We start from the raw sequence: 20347 nt of genomic DNA, 5'->3' as shown, positions 1-20347 counted from the left end.
TGTTGAGGTTAGGTTGTGTTTGGATGGAAGGACGGGACGGGATGAGATGGGGTCACAAGGGAGGGGATGGATCTGGGTAGAAAATTTTGATTCCAGACTCGGGACAAATTGATGCGCAAAACTCTGGCGGATGGAGTCATCCCCATCCCGACTCCTCATCACATGCTCCACTTTTTTCCTCATACTCCGCTCGACTCACCCCTCTCCTCCCCAATTCTCATCCCTCAACCCTGGGCAGCGGCACGGTGGCACACACCAGGGAACCCGGTGGAGCCCTCCCCACTCCCAAATCGGGTTTGCGCCGGCCTGGTGCGGATCCGCCCGATCTGCCGCCTCCTCCTCCGCCCGGTGCAGACCCCCACAAGGATCGCCACTCCCGACACCCCTGATGTGCTCCTCCTTTTCTGAGCCAAGCACTAGTTCCAAGAACCCGCCTGCTGCTCTGGCCATCCTCAAGCCGCGCCAAGAACCTTTGTCTACTAACTTCTCCGCCTCAAGTCATACCAAGATCCGAAGGTATGAAACCCTAGGTGTTGGTATTGATCCAAATCTACACTGTGATGTTTTATGCAATATGCACCGTGTGCCATTTGTTTGAAATCGCACATACACTTTCCTACCATTGGTTGCATGGTTTTGATCCAAGAATTCCGTGTTGAGTCAATTGTATTTTGATTTGATGAACAATAAGTATGCTTAAACCCTAGCAATTGCTTTTGATACAAATCTGCACAGTAGTTACATATGTGATGTTTGATACAGTTCCATGCTCCTGAGAGCTAAAAGATGGTTTGTATTGGAAGAGTATGAGTCAGCATATGGATCACATACAAAAAATATCTTGATTAGCATATACAAAATAAAAATAACTAGAGACATGTGATGTTTGATTAGTTGTGTGAACTAGCTAGAGATATGTGATGTTTGATTAGTTGTGTGCATAGTAGATTGAAAGGTCTAGGGATTTTGAGTATCGGGTCTTCTTCCTATCCGTACTTTTGGGTGGACGGAAAGGTCAAGGGATTTTTAATACCTGTATTAAACCTACATATAAGTACCGGTTGGTATTACCACCCGGTACTAATACCTCCATCCATATTAGTACTAGTTGGTAACACCATCTTGTACTAATGTATAGCCTTTAGTACCTATTGGTGTTACCATCCAGTACTAAAGAGTTCTCTTCATGGATTACTTCAAAAGAAAAGCATCTATCTTCCCATCACAAGTGCTGTGTAGGTGAGATGGTATGAAGGTATCGCATGAGGCTAGAGGTCATGAGTTTGAATCATTGCACCTCGCGCACGCGTATTTTGCTTGAAAAAATCGTGTGACTCCCGGGTTCAAAATATTTCTTTTCTAAGCTTGTACGCTTTGGTACTTGATGGAAACACCACAAGGTACTAAAGGATCCTTTTAGCTCTGGATATTGCACCTGGTGTTGATGCCTGAGACTTGTAGTCTTGGTTGCGCAGTACCAGTAGTAAAACCAGTACTAAAAGTGTTTTCAACCATTACTATAAAGCGCCTTTTCTAGTGGTGAACCAGATATGGTAAAACTTAATGATATTACTCCCTAATGGTGAGGACCCGGTGCTCAACGAACACACTATCTTGAAATCCATCGGTCATGCCTCTCTATTCTTCCCAAGCATATATAGCCAACTACGATAGGCCACGAACCCAACAAGCCGCTCAAATTCGTAGGATTCATCCGAACGCAAGCTTTCAGTCACTAGAGTGCAAATATTGTGAGGACGCCAATATGACCTCTGCTCTCCATTCCGGCATGAAACTTCCTAACAAATGGTGAAAACTCCATTGCGATAATTGACTTGCCAAATCCATGGCCATAGTCACCGGAACTGCAGCAATCACTACTGGAAACCGAAATTTCCCTGTGTGCCAACTACCGTCAGGGATATAGGGGAAAACCGTAAGGAAAATATTTTCTGATAGCCAACCGACAGGCCGATACCGATAGGGAGAAAATGATAGAGAAATTAAAATTGCCTGTCGGTTCCCCGGTAGAAGAATTTTTCCTCACGGGATTTTTCTGAAGGTTGACTCACAAGAAAATTAGCATCTGCCAGGTTAAAGGAACCTTCGAGAATCATTTCCTTATAGGCCTATCCCGATAGAGAAATACCAATTCTCTGTCGGTTTCCCGTCAATAGTATAAGTTTATCTTTGACTGTATTGTACTGATAGAATAATGACAAATCTACCGATGGAAAAAATGCGTTATTTCCAGTCAGCCAGAACCGACAAGGTTTTATTATTTTGACAAGCATTTCAGACAGTAATATAGCATTTTGCAGGCACTAATATAGAATTTTGCAGTAAATAGTATTGCAGACAAATATTGAGGCTCAAGACAACAATATATTATTCATAATTTCACATCACTAGCATCCAGATTACAAAGCTAGAGTTCAACCAAATACATTAGCAACTAGATATGCAAATATCTTTACCATCACTACATAGAGTAGAAGCACATGATCATTCTACTCATAAGTTATCATTCTTCAGCCATGTGTTGTTCAGAAAACAGCCATATGTATTCAAAAGACAAAAGTCAGTTGGCGCCATGTTTGCTGCTGATTGATGATTGCACTAGCAGACATGCTTACCACATGCCATGTTCATTGCAGAAGTCAGGAAACTCATTGTTGATTGATCCACCATTGTTGCTGCCAATATTTTCGGCATCACCATCCATTTCCTGATCTCTGTCCTCACCATCCTAGTCCTGTCCATCCGTATCCTTCCCATCTATGTCTTCACAATCGGAGTCATTCTCGTTAAGGTCCTCCCCATCAAGGTCCTCCAGGCTTGGTTCGAAACACTTCATGCAGATTCGTTGCTCAGTTCTCCAGGAGCCTTTACGTTGAGTACAAAGCCAAAGGGATTGACGTGCAGTGCCAGGTAACCATTTTGCCAGGCATTGAGTTGATTGATCTCGCGTCACCGGGTAACTGCTCGTTGCATTCAGTGTTTCAATTCGATCGTCTGCACTGCAGGCACCGTTCTTCGTGGCGAGAAGAATGGTGTCGAGCCTCGTGCAGGCCCGGAGGCTCTCGCCGTTCGTCCCAACGGCGGACGCGTACGCCCGGGCAGCGGTGCGCTGGATCGGGCACGGCCCGCTCTGCACCCCCGTCGTCGGTCACCAACTCCTGTGGTGCCTCGCCGGCGTCCTGCCGGACGCCGCGCACGACTGGCTCCGCATGCGCGAGCACCTGCGGCAGAGGGCTGCGTTTCAGAGAGTGAGAGCGTCCAGGGCGTCGGCAGCTGGGCGTGGAGTGGAATTGACATCCGCCAAAAGTTGAGTTCTGATGAGTTTGGCTAATGTGTTTGCTTGGCTCAACTTAGCTGATGTTGTTGCATAGGTGAAGGGGTACATGTGTGTCGAAGGAAATCTCCAGCCGGGTGGCGAAAAGCACCCGCCTAATTCTAATTAAGGATGGGTTTGGAGGAGACCTATGAGCACTCGACCGATGGGTGGTCGGACGTAGGAAAAACATAAGGATTTAGTGTGGTTCGGGCCGCCGGAGCGTAATACCCTACGTCCACTTTAGTGTTTGTATTGCTTGAGGAAGCCTGGATCTGGCCTTGTGAACCTGAGATCCGTCCGGTTGAGATGCATGTGTCCTAACGAGTGCACTCTCCCTTTTATAGTTCAAGGGAGGTGCTTACGCTGTGCGGGGCCCCGACAGGTGGCCCCAGCCAACAGGAGCCTACTCTATGAGATATAGGGGTCTCCATCTCTAGCTCTTCCCTGTAGTCTTCTTGGTTGGAAAGATAGTGTGCGTATCCACAGCCTTGATATGGTCGTGTGCTGCCTTGTAGGCACAGTGACCGCTGTCAGTGATACCCCACAGTGTGCGTCGTGCTGCCACTGCTGGGTCAAGGTCCTCTGACAGGCGTAGAAGTTGCGCAAACCCTGCCGCGCCGTCGCCTCCGTGTGCATTGTTACAGCGCACACCTCAGCCCACCTGCAGCAGGCCATCATTACGCGTGTGCGCGACGCCACGACGGGACTGTACGCTGCTTGCGCACAGTATTCGGTGTTACGACGCGCCGCCTTGGAAACAGGCGGGCTTACCGTGGTGTCAGCCTCCCTACCTTGTGTGTCAGTGGCAGGCCATACCTTTTGACTTTGGCGTGCCCGGCCCAGCAACAAGCATTTAAGGCGGTGGTTGGGCTGAAGACCGTGACAGGCCTTGCGCCATGGGCACGCGGCAGGGCCAGCCCTGCTGCGACTGCGGAGGCGGCACGTGGCGGCACCTGACCCTTCCCTAGGGGGAGGGGTCTGGACCTCCGAGGCCGGTCGGAGCGGTCAGGCCCGTGGAGGTCTGGTCTCCACACGTGGCGGCCCCGGACCTCCCTGGGGAGTCCGGGTCCGCGGGGGCCACCCGAGAGTCTCCCTGCCTTCATGGGCACGTGGAGGCCCTGGTCCTTTAAGAGCAGGGCGAAGGTCCGGAGACCACGTTCCCAGCTGTTAGGCCCGGGCCGTGTGCCACGTCACCCATAAGACGAAGGGGAGATTACGAATGGTGAGACGCTTAGGGACTGGACACCCTAGCAGGAGGTACCCCTGCCCGTATATACCGACAGAGACCTCGGGTGAGGGATAAACCTGCAGGTGGGGCCAGATCCCAGCATTGCGCCGGGTGGACAGCTGATTCCCGCAAGGGAAGGGCATGGATGTCTTTTCTCCCATAGCGGGATCCTCGAGAGGCCCGTCCTCCGCCCGCGCCGTGCGCGTCAGGAGGTTCAGATTCTTGTCTTATCCGAGCCCATCTCGCGGCTCGGGCGGTTCAGATTCCGCCTTTTCCTCCAACAGTGACGCCTTTGACTGGTGGGCCCGGGCCTATCAGTCATTGGGTGTGAGAGGAAGGGGCCTGGTGTAGGCAACCGTTCAGCTTCTCCTAGGTCGCCGCAGAGCTCGAGAGGGCGAGCAGCCTTTTAGATAAAAGGTAGGCTCCGGAGAGACCGGCTACCTTTTCGCTCTTGCCTTCAGTAGACGCCACAGCGCCCCTTCGTCTCCGCACATTCCTTGCAATCAGTTTCCTTGCGCCCGGCACTCCTTCTCTTCCCTGCTCGCTTGCGATCCATCCCCTGCGATCTCGACATTCATCATCATGTCTTCGCTTCCTTTCCCACGCTGCTTTCAGAGCTAGACCCAGCTGGACTCGGTGCGTCGTCTTCTGGGATGGTCCGCGCCAGCGCAAGCTGGGAAGATTAGGGCCGGCAAAATCCCCCTCTGCGACCTTGCTGCGGGGGAGTTCATCCTCTTTAACTCGTACGCCATGTGCGGGTTGGTTCCACCGATCTCCTCCTTCTTCCTTCTACTCCTGGAGGAGTTCGGCCTCCAGCTTCATCACCTCACTCCCCACTCTGTCCTCCTCGTGGCGGTCTTCACCCATTTTATGGAGATGTTCGTGGGGGTCCGTCCCTGCACCGCCATCTTCAGCCATTTTTATGCTTTGGTCGGAACAGGGAGGACCAAGCGTGAGGTCGGCGCCTACTACTTCCAACTCCGGCACGGGATGGCGAATTCCTACATCAGTGCCTTTTCCAGCTCCAAGTGGGAGGACTGGCGTGAAGGCTGGGTCATTGCCAAGGCCGATGTCCACGACCGTCTGGAGTTGCCAACAGGAGGGCCTCAGAGCGACCGGAGCACCTGGAAGGCCAATCCGTCGCTACCGGAGGAGCTTGGTCCGGTTCTTGATCGGGTCAAGAATCTCTCAAGGGGCGGCCTGACGTCCCAGATGGTGCTTGGTGATTTCCTGAAGAAACGGATCACTCCCCTGCAGCAGCGGGCTAGGATGGCCTGCATGTATACGGGGCTGAACGACTGCTGCAAGATTGCGCGCGGGCCTGGCACCGACTTCACCAGGGTGGAGCTGGAGGCAGCGTTCCGGGCGATGTCCGGTGAGGCGTTCAGCCCAGAGTCCCTGGTCCTCCCGAGCGGAGTCAAGGCCCTGTGCGAGGACCAGGCGTTGCGGTCGTCAGTCCTGGCATCAATGCCGACCCTCGACGAGGGTGGCCTGGCAGCCCGGCAGTTGGGAGGCGACCCTAACTGTGGGATCCATATCCCCGGCGCTTCTCCTGACCGCTAGCAGCACGCCAGCCAAGGTCCCGGGGGGCCAAGCCCCGGAGGTCCGGCCCCCGCCGAGAAGGGGAAAGAAAAGGTGCCGGTGCCGGAGCACCACCACAAGGACCATGCGGAGGGGTCCAAGACCCGGAGGCTCCAGCGTTGTGACGGCTCCTTGGTGGGGGAGCCGGCCCCCCAAGCGCCAGAGAACAGCGGAGGTGGAGAAGCCAAGCGGAGCTCCAACACCTCTGCCTCAGCGCCAGCAGCGGAAGAGGAGGGTGGAGGAAGCACAGGTGCCTTCCCCGATGCAGCAGACTCCTCCGCCGCCACCGACGACGCGACACCCAACGACGCCACCACCACCAGCGATGGAGTCGAGGCAGCAGACCCCACCTCCGCCACTGAAAGTGTCGGTGTTTAACCGGCTGCCCACCGAGGGATAGACCCAAGGTGGTAAGTTTTGGGTGAGGGAACGCCGAGATCAGGAACTCGAAGGTGCAAGGAACACAAGACTTAGACAGGTTCGGGCCGCACGGAGCGTAACACCCTACGTCCTGTATGATGGTTTGTATTCCTTTTGGTGTAGAATGACCTAATGATCTCCTGTTTTGAAGGGGTCCCTAACCTCCCTTATATACCCGAGAGGTCAGAGTTACAAAGATGCTAACCAACCTCCACCGAGGGATCACACCAGAACTGATCTCGAGTAGATCCTCTCCGTGTTGGTTAGCCCTATCTCCTATTTAAACGGGATAAACAAGAGATAAACAAAATGAATAAGAGATAAGACGGACTTAATCTCTTAAACCTCCGTAGACTACGCTACATGCCCAGCCCGGTAGCCCCGGGTCTGACAAGCCCCCGAGCTCTTCGTAGCTGAGTACTGCAGGCTTATCGAGTACTTTCGAAGCAGTCTTCGACTTCTTCTGAAGCTTCGTCTTGAAACCCTGCTTCAAGTACTTCCTTGGCCGCATCGAAGCTATGAGGTGCTCATGCCCCGAATTTTAGTTCTGTTATGGCGTGCGATTGAAAAATTGCACTCCATATGGAGTAGCCCCCAAGCCTCGGGTTGAATCGGAGAATCAGGCTGAGGATCCCATTAATTTGTAATCCTCCTTATCCTTCAAAGAAACTTGAAAAATAAGTAGTCGATGCCACGTACCCCGCAGCCCCCGAGCCTTGAATCCAAATCCCACGAAATTGGAGATAAGGGTCCAAAGAATCGTGGCATACAGGCTAAACAATGACACTGTAAGGAGAGACCAAAGTGATGGTACAAATGATGCAATTAGACCAAAGATTCGAAAAACCCCTTCTTTCGGGCTAATTAGCCCTGAAAAAATGATTAATCAAATATTCAATCTAATCAGACCACCAAGTGACCCCTCACCTCGGAATATTCCACAAAACGACTCTTGGTCTTCTGAACAGTAACTTTTCCCCGTCCCGCAGGTTACTTAACCCCGCGGCCATAGGAGGGAAAATTGTGCTTTCAGTCCGCATTCCGCCAAAAACCACCAAAACCCCAATCTGAGCCGAACGCCGCCGCCACTGCCCAAGGAGATCCTCCTACTCCAACTTCCCCGCCCCTCTCCCTGCAGCCCCCGAGCATCTCGTGGCGTAACGCATTGGAGATGGCGCCTAAGAAGTCGGAGATCGAGGGGAAGAAGAAAGCGGCAGAACCATCGACCGAGGAATGGTCACACAGTAAGTGCTCCCTTAACAATCTGAACAAACTGGTTTCCGAGGGGTTGCTCCAAGAGAAAAACCTTGTTAACTGGCGCCCCTCTTTCCGTGAACCTTTCCCTATGGAGAATGTCGACGAAATCGTCACATTCTTCCATTTTGCCGAACGGGGATTGACCCTCCCCACTTGTTCTTTCTTTCGCGGCCTTCTTTACTACTACGGGCTTGAGCTCCATCACCTCAACCCGAATTCCATCTGCCACATCTCCATTTTCATCCACTTTTGCGAAGCATTTATCGGAATTGAGCCCCACTGGGATCTATTCCGCTTCCTCTTCCGCGTGAAACCCCAGCCAACCACGAAAAAACTCGCCGTGGTAGGGGGCGCCGGCATCCAACTGCGACAGCAGGCCGGCGAGAGATACCTTGCATATAAATTCCCCTCCAACCTTCCTGGATGGAAAAACCTCTGGTTTTACATCGAAAACCATGCTCCCCCCCCTGCCGACGAAGTCGAGCAAACCGCCCGTGGTGAGGGGGGAGTGGAACCTTGAACCCTCCGGCATGGAAATGATTCAAGTCAAGGAGCTGCTGGAGGCCATCGATGCACTGAAGAAGGAAGGGGTGACCGGCGCCTCCGTCATGTTCTCCTTTTACAAGCGCCGCGTCCAACCCATCCAGCAGCGCTGCAATCTGGGCTTCGAGTACACCGGCCCCGCTGACTCTTCTCGTATGTGCACAGAAGAGGTACCCGACGAAGTCGCACTCCAGCGAGTTCAGCGGGTGCTGGTGGACGTGAACGCCGTGCCATACGTGCCCACTCTATTCTCCATGCAAAATCCGCCCCCGCCGGTGAGTGTTCGACTTCTTTTACTGGAGAAATCTGTTACTGCGCCGATGGTGTACTGAAAAACTTTTCTACAGGGGCACTCGGAGTTGTACTGTAGCTACCCGCCACAACCGGACCTCCCCCAAGCGTATCACCTCCTCCCCTCTGCGGCCGCAGCCACCAAGAAGGCTCGCCTTGCTGCGGCTCAAAGCCGCAACGAGTCCGCCGAGAGCGCGGGCCCGTGGGCGGGGGAAGACGCCGGAGAGGGACCGCGCCCGGATGCCGCCGTTGCCACCAAGACAACTCGCCCTGCTACGGTTCGAGGCAGCGGCGAGTCCTCCGAGTGCGTGGACTCGCCGGCGAGTGAAGGAACCGAGGGGAGAGCGCACCGGGAGAGCTCCTCCGACCAGAGCTTGGAGTTGGCCGGAGTTCTGCCACCGGTGCCGAAAGGTCAGCGGCAGATGCGCAAACGCAAGGCCGAAGAAGTCGAGTCCTCCAGGTACGGAGTTGCTGTTTTGGCCAGTTACCAAGTTCCAAAGATGCCGAACACTAACAGCACCCCCTTACAGTCTTCCTACTCCACCACCCGGATCTGAACCCGAAAGGGTGGGGACAGGCCCCTCCAACGTCGCGGCGGTGACAATTGCCATGGCGGGAACCCCTCCATCGGCCGGCCAGGCCTCGCCATCGGCGACGAGCGTTCCTCGGCGGGCCTGGCGGGTGAAGAAGGCGGCCAATAAAAAGTTGACACTGTAAGTTTTGCTTCGATCGCTTGAAAAGCTTGACCGTGCCTGCGTGGATAACTATGTTGTCGATGTCGCCAGGGCTGCAAGTGCGGTGCAACTCCAGCTGGAACCGGGCAAGGCTGCAGCGCCTGTCTCGGCTGCAGCAGCCCCCGAGCCCTCGGCGCCTGGGGGGCCTGTACCCGCAGAGGTGGCCCCTGAGGCAGATGCGGGGCTCCCCGACTTGCCGCCTCCCGAGTCCCAACAAGAAGGAGCCGGACCCGGTGGCGACGAACAAGTCGTGGCCCCGGAAGCGGGTGCGGGGCTCCCCGACTTGCCGCCTCCCGGGTCCGGGCAAGAGGGAGCCGGGCCCAGTGGCGGGGAACAAGTCGTGGCCCCTGGTGCCGCTCCTATCAGTGATACAGGTACGCGCTTACCCGCCCGCGGCTTGATGCCAGAGTCCGAGGACAATATGGTGACTACTTCGTATGCTTGCAGGTGTCCAGCCGCCGCCGTCCGGGGATGCCGCCGGGCCCACGGAGAGTCCCCGTGAGGTGCTGAGGACCGGGCCAGGGTACCAGAACATCATCACCACCGACCTGGTGGATGATCTTCTGCTAACGGCCGAGAACCTGGAGACCTTCAAGAGCACCTTCAAGGAGTTATACAACTTCTCCATGGTAGTACTCGCGTAAAGTTCCGAGTGTGTGCATTGGTGAGTTGTTTAGTACTCATTTTCCTCCTTTGGCACAGCATGTGATTACCAAATCCCAGAAGAAGTCGGAGAAACTCCGCGCGGTTGTGAGTGACGCGCGGGAGTTAGGTGCCCTGCACAAGCGCATTTCCGAGGAGAAGACGAAGAACTGCTATCTGCAGCGCGAGCTTGATATGCTGAAGCAGGAAAGGACTCGAGAGACCTGGCTGCTCAAGAATGACCTGAAGAACCTTGAAGAGGCCAACTCCGAGCTCCAACAACGGGTCAAGGAGCAACAAGCAGAGTACCAGGAGCAGCTCAAGGCAGAAAAGAAGGCGCACCAAGGTAGGCCCCCGTTTCCCTCGAGTACTTTTCCTTAGTGATTTCGCTTGCTTGCTGAAACATCTTCACCACAGAGCTTAGGAAAGTAATAAAACACAAAGAGGAGCTGCTTACTGACGTGAAGAATGTGCTGTATCGCCGTACAGATGAAGTCGAAAGGCTGCGGAAGGTGATCGACGACACTGAACGTCAGTTCGTCGACTGCCTTCAGCAAGTCAAAGTGCTGGGCGAGAAGGACGAGCAGCGGCGCAAGGAGTTGGAGGACCTCCAGGGAGCCGCCCAGGAACTGGTCGACATGGTGGACCCGCCAGAAGAAGGCGAGGCAGGCCCGCGGCCCCTGCTGGGACGGCTCCGTGAAGCCCCGAAGAAAATGCTCAAGTTTTTATCCGAAGCTCCAGTCGCTTGCGTGAGCAACGCCCTTGCATATGTAAAGTCCTTCGTGCCCAATGCGCAGTTAGACATTTTTTGCGCAGGGGATGGCGGCAGACTGCTCGGACGAACGTTTTGAAGAGTACCTGCGTGAAGCCCAACCTGTAGCAGAACAAATTGTACACAGTGTACTGCAGAATTAGGGTATGAGGAACAAGTACTCATTCTCTTGTATACATGTTTATGTCGTTGTCTCTACTTGTGTGTGTGTGTGCCTATGCTGAGCGAATGTCCAGGCTTACAAGGCGCGAGTAGCAGACGCTACCGCGGGGTGCAACGACCCTGAAGGTAGCCGTAGTTCCGTGTAGGAACTCGTCTAACAAGTGGCCCACAACCCGAAATTGTAGGCCTAGACTCGTTAGGGAGGAACGCGAGCATCGTCGCGGGTTTGCCGTGCGTAGGGCAAAAAATTAGGACTAGCTCGAGTGCGGCGACTCTGAGTGTAGTCGAAAATCGCTCCTGCTTATGAGCGTGCTCCGTAAGCTGTGTGAGACCCGGGCGGACGGATCGGGCTTATTAGGAGCAGGTGCGGTCGTTGCCGCGTTTTGGCCATTCTTTTGGCAAAAACATGACTGTTCTGAGTGCCGCCCCTCAGGATGTAGTCGAGGTAGCTCTTCATGCGAGCCTGTCCAACGTGCTGTTTTTGAGCCAGTCGAGCGGATCAACTGAGTTGGACAAGGTGCGACTTCGGTCGCGTGCGACCACCCAAGGTCGTGGCGGAACTCGATATATCGAGGAGTTGTAGCCAGAGCAGATGGTTCGACAAGAAGTAAAGTCGATAAGTTGTGTATGTAGTCACAACTTTAATCATGACGAGCGGCCAGTTTACACGAGTGTTGGTTCGTGGCCGTGGCCGTCGTGCGCCGGAGAATGAATGTTCAACCCGAATATTGTGGCTCATAGCCTTCAATATGCATCGAAAAAAGGAGATCGTCCAAGCCCCTGAGGAATTCGGATATCACCAGGTATTTGCTTATGGGTAGAACTTGCGCAGGTGTTGGACGTTCCAGGAGTTTGGGATGTCCTGGCCCTCGGGGCATTGTAGTCGATACGATCCTGGCCGTGTGACCTGCTTGACGATGAACGGGCTCTCCCACCTTGGATTGAGTTTGTGTAGGCCAGATTCGTCCTGGATATGACGTAAAACCAGGTCGCCAACGATGAATGACCGCTCCTTGACGTTGCGATCATGGTATTGGCGGATCCCCTGCAGGTACCTGGCTGACTGGACAAGGGCGGTGCAACGAGCTTCTTCCACAGAATCGAGCTCTAACTGCCTCGCCTCGTCCGCCTCGCCTTCATTGTACATTTCAACCCTTGGGGACTTCCACATGATATCGGCTGGTAAAATGGCTTCAGATCCATATACGAGGAAGAAAGGTGTTTGGCCTGTGGCTTTGGATGGCTGAGTCCGAAGCCCCCAGACTACATGCGGCAGCTCGCATACCCATTTGCCTCCCTTCTTGCTGTTTTCATCGTATAGTCGCTTCTTGAGACCGTCGATTATCAAGCCGTTCGCCCGTTCGACTTGTCCATTGGCCCGCGGGTGTGCAACTGAGACATATTTGACTTCGATGCAAGCGTTCTCGCAGAATTCCCAGAAATGGTTGGCCGTGAAGTTTGACCCCAAGTCCATGATGATAGTGTTGGGAAGCCGAACCGGTGCAAAATATCCGAAATGAAGTCAACAACCCGGTCTGGCGTGAGCTTGGCGATTTGCTTGTACTCGATCCACTTCGTAAACTTGTCAATAGCCACCAGAACATGAGTAAAACCGCCTGGCGCCGTCGTGAAGGGCCCGATCATGTCGAGACTCCAACAAGCAAAAGGCCACGATGGTGGTATAGTGATGAGGCTATGAGCAGGAACATGGGTCTGTTTGCCGAAGAATTGGCAGTTTTGACACCTGCGCACGAGATCCTCCGCGTCGGTTACTGCAGTGGGCCACCAGAAGCCGGCCCTGTATGCTTTCCCAACCAGCGTTCTTGACGCCGCATGGTTGCCGTAGACGCCTTCGTGGATCTCTCGTAGTATGTCGTACCCATCTTCCTTCGTGACGCACTTCATAAGAACTCCTGACCGAGCGCCACGCCTGTAGAGCTTGCCGTTGACCAGGACGAAGCCCTTGCTTCTTCTTAAGACGCGCGCCGCTTCCGCACTCTTAGCGTCAATTCCCGCTGGTAGCCGCTGGTCTTGAATGAAGTCGATGAAAGCCGCTCGCCAGTCCTCCCCCAGCGTCAGAACCTCTCGATCGGGTTGTTGGGAACCCGAGTCGATGGTTACTTGCGGAGAAGGTTTGATGGATGGCTGAGCAAGCTCCTGGACGAAGACTCCCGGCGGGACTTGAGCGCGTGTTGACCCTAACTTGGACAGGATATCCGCGCCAACGTTGTGCTCCCGTAGCACATGGTGAACCTCCAAGCCAGAAAACTTGCCTTCCAGCTTGCGCACTTCCTGGACGTATGCCTCCATTGTTTCCTTGTTGCAGTCCCACTCCTTATTGACCTGCTGAATGACAAGAAGAGAATCGCCATACACAAGTAATCGCTTGATCCCTAGTGATATCGCCAAACGAAGCCCGTGAAGCAAGGCTTCATACTCGGCTTCATTATTAGATACCTTCCATAAGATCTGAAGGACGTACTTCAATTGTTCGCCTCGTGGGGAGATGAGCAAGACACCAGCGCCTCCGCCGTCGAGCTTGAGGGACCCATCAAAATACATGGTCCAGTGCTCTGGCTTGTCCACTGGGGTTGGGACTTGATTCTCCCTCCATTCAGCCATGAAGTCGACTAGAGCTTGTGACTTGATGGCAGTGCGTGGCTTGAAGTCAATTGACAAAGCCCCCAGTTCCACTGCCCACTTAGATATGCGTCCCGTGGCATCTTGATTATGGAGAATATCCGCCAGCGGGAAGTCCGTAATCACAGTGATCTTGTACTCATCGAAGTAATGGCGCAACTTTCTTGATGGGATCAAAATTGCATATAAGAGCTTTTGAACAGCTGGGTACCGTACTTTTGACTCGGAGAGGACTTTGCTGACGAAATAGACGGGCCTCTGCACTCCGAACGCATGGCCTTCTTCGCCTCGCTCGACTACAATAGCGCTGCTGACAACATGGGTTGTTGCCGCAATGTAGAGTAGTAGATCCTCTTCCGGTAGCGGAGCGGTGAGGATTGGAGGCGACTGGAGGTGAGTTTTCAAGTCTTGTAGAGCTCGCTCGGCCTCCTCCGTCCATTGAAACTTGTCTTGGCGTTTTAGGAGCTTGAAGAAAGGTAGTCCTCTCTCCCCGAGTCGGGAGATGAACCTGTTCAGGGCCGCCATACAATCTGTCAGCTTCTGCACATCCTTGATTGTGGCCGGAGCCTCCATATCAGTGATGGCCGTGATCTTGACAGGGTTGGCCTCGATGCCCCGGTTGCTGACGATGAACCCAAGCAATTTCCCAGAAGGTACTCCAAAGACGCACTTGGTGGGATTGAGTTTCCACCGATAGCTGCGTAGACTACTAAATGTTTCTTCCAAATCTTCGATCAGGCTATCGGAGTCCCTGGTCTTGATGACCACATCGTCCACATAAGCCTCAACATTCCGGTGCAGCTGATCCGCGAAACACATCTGGATCGCGCGTTGGTATGTTGCTCCTGCATTCTTCAACCCAAAAGACATTGTTTTGTACGCATAAGTCCCGTATGGGGTGATAAATGTAGTCTTGATTTGGTCCTCCTCCTTGAGCGCAATCTGATGATACCCTGAGTAGCAATCAAGAAAACAAAGAAGTACACACCCAGCCGTCGAATCGACGACTTGGTCAATGCGCAGCAGCCCAAAATGATCTTTTGGGCAATGCTTGTTGAGATCGGTGTAGTCGACACACATTCTCCATTCATTGTTCTTTTTCTTTACAAGCACGGGATTCGCTACCCACTCTGGATGAATTACTTCTTTAATGAATCCAGCCGCGAGGAGTTTAGCGATCTCTCGTTTAATGGCCTCACGCTTGTCTTGAGCAAACCTCCGGAGGCGTTGCTTTTTGGGCATGGCCTTCGGGTCTACATTCAAAGCATGCTCGATCAACTCCCTGGGCACCCCTGGCATGTCCGCAGGTTTCCATGCGAATATGTCTCGGTTAGCCCGAAGAAAGCTGACGAGCGCGAGTTCCTATTTGTCGCCTAAGCCCGCGCCAATGACGGCGGTCTTAGATGGATCCCCTCCTGGAGCTGGATCGTCTTGAGGGCCGCGCCATCAGTCGACTGGATGCTCGACTTGCTGGCCTTCTTGGAGGGAATTTCCAGCCCAGACTGGGAAAGCTGCTGCGCGGCCGCGAGTACTTCTCCCGAAGCATCTGGCACACGACTAGTCGAAGCATATTGGATCACCTCCTGGTTGCAGTCGTATGACTTCTTCAAGTCGCCACGGAGGGTGAGCACTCCACCGAGTCCTGGCATCTTAAGAAGTAGATAAACATAGTGCGGCACTGCCATGAACTTAGCTAGTGCCGGACGACCCAATATTGCATGGTAAGAGGAATCAAAAGTAGCCACCTCAAACTTGATGAACTCGGTACGATAGTTCTCCCGCGTGCCAAAGGTGACTGGGAGGACCACCGTGCCAAGCGGATGCGCCGCATTACCTGGGACGATCCCGTAAAAGGGGGATTTGCTGGGCACTAGCATATCCTTGAAATCCAGGCCCATCTTCTTCAGAGTACTGACGAAGATGAGATTGAGCCCGCTTCCACCATCGATGAGGACCTTGGTAAGCTTGACCTCTGCCACCACAGGATCCAGGACCAATGGGAACTTACCGGGCTCCGAGAAGCTCGTCCACTGATCGTCGCGAGAGAACGAGATGGGGACCTCCGACCAACGGAGCGGCCGTGGTACCGCCGGCTCGACGGACAAGATCTCCCGAAGAAGCAGCTTCTGGTCCCTCCTGGAACCGAAATCCTCATCACCGCCGAAGATAACGTTGACGACCTTCGAGGCATCCTGAAACTTCGGGTTACGCCCCTGGTCATCGTGATCGTCATCCTCGGGTTCTTTGTCAGCAGGCTTCTTATTCTTCTTTCCACCACCGGTGTTGCTGAACGTCCTCCGGAGGTGGTAGCAGTCAATGGCGGCATGGCTGGCGCCCGGATGCCATGGGCACTTCTTCTGCAGGAGTTTCTCAAATTCCTCCTGCGTCGTCGACTTCTTGCCCCGCGAAGGACGATCGATAGCCACGATGACATCATCTGGCTTTCGTTTCCGGGGTGGCCCAGAAAAGTCCCGCTGGCCTTTGTCGCTGCGGTTGTCGTTTGGGCGCCGCAGATTGCTATCATGGCGCCGCGGGAACCGCTCCCGCATCTTCTCCTCCTGCTCGGACCAATCGTGCATCATATCACGAAGGCCCGCAACGGTCTTCGGCCTGTTCCGCCCGAAATCTCTGTATATGCTCGGGTCGGTGATGCCGTTGTAAAAGCAGTCGATGATGTCCTCCTCCGAGATGTTCGCGATGGTGGCGCGGACGTCGAAGAAGCGACGCGTGTAGGACCGTAGAAGCTCGTTACGTTCCTGCTTGCACTGGGCAAGATCGTGTCGAGTACCTGCACGGGTAATTGCTCCCTGGAAATTATCGATGAAGACCTTCTTAAGTCGTTCCCAGGAGTCGATTGTGTTGCTGCCAAGACTCTCCAGCCAAGTGAGCGGCGCAGGGTCCAAAGCCATCGGGAAGTAGACGACTTTGGTGATATTTGAGCCCCCCGCGACGTCAATGGCCGTGGAGTAGCAACGAAGCCACTGCTGGGGAGCCTGCTTGCCGTCGTACTTGGTGATGCCGATCGGTTTGAAGCCCTCCGGGTACTTGTAGCTGCTGAAACGAGCAGAAAAAGCAGGAAATCGATCGCTGCAGTCAGTACCTTCATTCTCGACTTCTTCACGAGTCTTGCGCCTGGAAGAAATCACGGTGCGCGCATCGCGGCCTTCATTGATGTGTTGGCACAGATCCTCCCGAAGGAGTCGATGATGGGCTTGTCGTGGCTGACCCCCTTGCGGTGGCTGCTGCCTCCCGCCAGGGGTCTGGCTCCCGCAAGCGTTGTCGTTGCTGGGTTGACGTCGAGGACGGCCGCCAGCCGTTCGGCTGTGGGCCTGACTTCGACTCTCTCCCACACGCTCCTCCCTGATGGTAGGCGCCGGGTTGTGTTGATCCAACTGGATCCAAGCCCTCTGCACGTACAAGAGTGCTTGACGTACCTCCGGGTCATGGCTGCGCTCGAGGATGGCCATAACCCTAGCGATGTTGGCCACCGGAGTCCGAAACCCCCGTTCGCTGACGGCGGCGAACTCAGGATCAAGCTCGCGATGCATAGATCGCCTACGCTCGTTGGCCTTCCTCCGCCGGATTGTGCGGGCCCTGTTTCTGGCCCTCCGCGCTTCTCGATCGGCGTCGTTCTCGTCACCAACATTGGCCGTGATCTCATCCTCGGAGATCGCTTCAAAATTGTCGATGAGAAAATCCCCACCGTCCTCGCCTTCTTCGGCCATCAGCACCTGGCGGGAAGAAAGCTCGTGAGAACCTTCGTCGACTAGTTCAGTCGTCCCCTCCTCCGCGGTGGCCAACGGCCTGCCTTCCTGAAAAGGCAAGGGCTCGAGGTGAGCCACGAGTCGATCCTCTGCTTCCAGTGGTTTGGGGAGCGTTACGCCCCTCCAGTGCACCACGTGCCCCCCCGGAAAGGAGGTGACCACCAGATCACCGGAACCGGAACAACCCGAAGCCCCCCGACACGCGGTGGCTTCGAGTTTTCCGATCTGGAGTAACAAGTTCAGGTCCTTCTCAAACATGGAAAGGGACCCAAAGGCGTCGGCCTCCTGAAGACCAGTGGCCGATTCGCACGAACCGAGCTGAGATCGGCTAAGTGAATCCCTAGGTTGGAACAAGTCCAAACCAGGGAGAGTTGCCGCAACACCAGAAGAAGTCGAGGCTGAAGCGAACTCCACCTTGTCCTGTGCTGCGGGAGCGTGGAGCGGCAAGTTGTCGAGGTCGTCGACAAACTTGTCGAGGTCGCTGCGGAAATCCGTAGCGGAGGTCCTTGGCTTCATGTCGACAAGGAATCGCCGGAAACTGCCCGCACCATCTGCGATGCAGACCCATGAACCAAAAACAAACGTCGTTCCCTGAGAGGGAACCGACCTGACGAATCTGAACGAAGCCATCGAGCTCGCCGGTGGATCTTCGACGCGTGCCCATACCTGGCGCGCCAGCTGTCGGTGTTTAACCGGCTGCCCACCGAGGGATAGACCCAAGGTGGTAAGTTTTGGGTGAGGGAACGCCGAGATCAGGAACTCGAAGGTGCAAGGAACACAAGACTTAGACAGGTTCGGGCCGCACGGAGCGTAACACCCTACGTCCTGTATGATGGTTTGTATTCCTTTTGGTGTAGAATGACCTAATGATCTCCTGTTTTGAAGGGGTCCCTGACCTCCCTTATATACCCGAGAGGTCAGAGTTACAAAGATGCTAACCAACCTCCACCGAGGGATCACACCAGAACTGATCTCGAGTAGATCCTCTCCGTGTTGGTTAGCCCTATCTCCTATTTAAACGGGATAAACAAGAGATAAACAAAATGAATAAGAGATAAGACGGACTTAATCTCTTAAACCTCCGTAGACTACGCTACATGCCCAGCCCGGTAGCCCCGGGTCTGACAGAAAGCGCCAGCGGCCGGGGACCACCACCAGAGGTCCGGGGGTCCTCGGCAGGAAAAGGGGTCTGCCCAAATGCCCGAGGTAGATGGGAGTGGTACGGTTTTGTGTAAGTGGTCTTTCTTGGAATTTTTTACTTTCGCGTTTTGTCTTCCGGGTCCCAACTCTGTTGGTGTATGACAGGCCTGCACCCAACGTGTCTGCCGGCGACGCTCCAGCTGGGGGGTCTGGCCCCCAGCCAGTACCCTCTTCTCCTGCTGGGGAGTCGGCGACAACTCCCACAGGATCTCCGCCTGCATCAGCACCAGGGGCCGCCAGACCCAGGGGTCTGGAGCTAGAGGCCGCCACTCCTCCAAGGTCCGATGCCGCCCCACAGCAGGAGGCCACCGGACCTCCTGTGACAACAGAGGTGCCAGCAGCTGCAACGGCGCCGGACGTCATGGCGGAGCCCCCTCCAGGCGAGCCAGCAGCAGAGGAGCTGCCGCGATGGCAGAGGGGGCAGCGCCAGAGGCTGCGGAGGTACCGGAGGCAACAACGCCGGAGGCTGCAGAGGTCGCCAGCACCACTCTATTTATGCAGGAGGAGGAAACATAGGTGGTGCTGGGAAGGCGCCTTCTGCTAAGTCCAGCGGAGGTCCCCCTCCCGCGCCTCTTTGCCAAGAGCCAGCAGGCTCAGGAGGAGCTGGAGGCAGGCATCCGCCGGGAGTGGGACAGGCTGGAAGTGGAGCGCCACCAGCTCTCCGACTGGGAGGACCGCCTGGGCGACCGCATCAAGTCCGTCACCGCCCGCTATGCCGGGGAGCGCGCCGAGCTCATGCAGGGGCGCAAACTCCTGCAGGAGCAGCTGCAGCAACCTCTCGACCGAGAGGCAGCTGCTGCCCAACGGGAGAGATCGGCTGTACGGCGGGAGAAGCAGGCCACCGAGCGGGAGCTCCTGGCGGAGACGAGGGTGCAGGCAGCGGCGGAGAGGGAGCAGACCGCCCTGAAGTTGGCCAACCAGGCCAAGAAGGTGGTGGAGATGACCGCGGCGCAGGAGGCCACTCTTGCAGAACTGGCGGCAACCGTAGCAAAGTGAGAAGAAAGGCTTGCCGCCCGCGAAGCATAGGAGGTGGCCCGGCTCGAGGAGCTCCAGGAGCGTGAGGCGGCCCTCCAGAAGTGGGAGGCCAAGGTGGAGGAATTCCTGGCGGAGCGGAGCGCCAGCATCGGCCGGATCATAAGGTGGGCCGGTGAGGTGAACTCCTCCCTGAGAACTCTCGGAGCAAACTCCATCTGGGTGGCAGAGGCTCCATCTTCACTTGACGCTACCCTCCAGGTGCTGGACTCCACTGCTGAGCGGCTGCGGGACCTGGAGGCCACCATGGACGACTCCCTGGAGGCAGAAGGGCGAGCAGTTGCTCGGGGGACGGCAGAGTACATCCTTACCAGCTTCCGGAGCCATGATCCCACCTTCCAGCTGACCCCCGTCCTAATCGGCCCCATCCCGGCAACGGCGGCCGCCGCGCAGGAAGGGGTACAGGAGGCGGCGGACATCGTGGTGTCCCATATCCGACTCCGCCCCGAACCTGCAGGAAGTTAGGGCGCCTCCGGACCACCAGGACAGTAGGCCTAGTATCTCTGTTATTGTTTTTGTAATACAACTTTCGAGATGTGATATAACTTTTGTGGAATGTGTAGATTATAAGTTATATATTTGCTTTGCTAGAAGCAAGACTTGAGAGCATTTTATGTGTCTGAGGAGGCGAAAAACTTAGCTGTTTCTCCGGCCGCCAGATTCTCTAAGTATACCGAGGTCCTCTGGCCCCCTGAGAGGTAGTCGCGATAGATCGAGACTAGCTGCCATAGAACCGAGGTCCTG

General features: G+C 55.1%; 2 protein-coding genes across 2 annotated transcripts; both read left to right on the top strand.

Moving 5' to 3' along the window:
• The first annotated feature begins 388 nt into the window (after nucleotides 1-388).
• Nucleotides 389-3332, top strand: LOC112890478 (very-long-chain 3-oxoacyl-CoA reductase-like protein At1g24470). The gene is made up of 3 exons (XM_025957361.1): nucleotides 389-516; nucleotides 2862-2931; nucleotides 3027-3332. The coding sequence occupies exons 1-3, from the start codon at nucleotides 389-391 to the stop codon at nucleotides 3330-3332; spliced, it is 504 nt and encodes a 167-aa protein (XP_025813146.1).
• A 2223-nt stretch (nucleotides 3333-5555) lies between these two features.
• LOC112890477 (translation initiation factor IF-2-like) lies at nucleotides 5556-20068 on the top strand. The gene is made up of 4 exons (XM_025957360.1): nucleotides 5556-5959; nucleotides 18677-19012; nucleotides 19102-19555; nucleotides 19598-20068. The coding sequence occupies exons 1-4, from the start codon at nucleotides 5556-5558 to the stop codon at nucleotides 20066-20068; spliced, it is 1665 nt and encodes a 554-aa protein (XP_025813145.1).
• Nucleotides 20069-20347: the final 279 nt, after the last annotated feature.

Source organism: Panicum hallii, chromosome 4 (assembly GCF_002211085.1).
Source record: "Panicum hallii strain FIL2 chromosome 4, PHallii_v3.1, whole genome shotgun sequence".
Classification (NCBI taxonomy): domain Eukaryota; kingdom Viridiplantae; phylum Streptophyta; class Magnoliopsida; order Poales; family Poaceae; genus Panicum; species Panicum hallii.
Note: the sequence above shows the minus strand (reverse complement) of the source record. Positions and strands in the feature narration are given on the sequence as shown.

Bases quoted from the DNA above. Each gene is read 5' to 3' on its own strand.
- LOC112890478 (XM_025957361.1), top strand. From the start codon at position 389: ATGTGCTCCTCCTTTTCTGAGCCAAGCACTAGTTCCAAGAACCCGCCT. The intron at 517-2,861 runs GTATGAAACCCT...CACTTCATGCAG, and splicing joins AGTCATACCAAGATCCGAAG to ATTCGTTGCTCAGTTCTCCA. The intron at 2,932-3,026 runs GTAACCATTTTG...TCTGCACTGCAG, and splicing joins GGATTGACGTGCAGTGCCAG to GCACCGTTCTTCGTGGCGAG.
- LOC112890477 (XM_025957360.1), top strand. From the start codon at position 5,556: ATGGCGAATTCCTACATCAGTGCCTTTTCCAGCTCCAAGTGGGAGGAC. The intron at 5,960-18,676 runs GTCCCTGGTCCT...GGTGTATGACAG, and splicing joins GGTGAGGCGTTCAGCCCAGA to GCCTGCACCCAACGTGTCTG. The intron at 19,556-19,597 runs GTAGCAAAGTGA...CGCGAAGCATAG, and splicing joins TTGCAGAACTGGCGGCAACC to GAGGTGGCCCGGCTCGAGGA.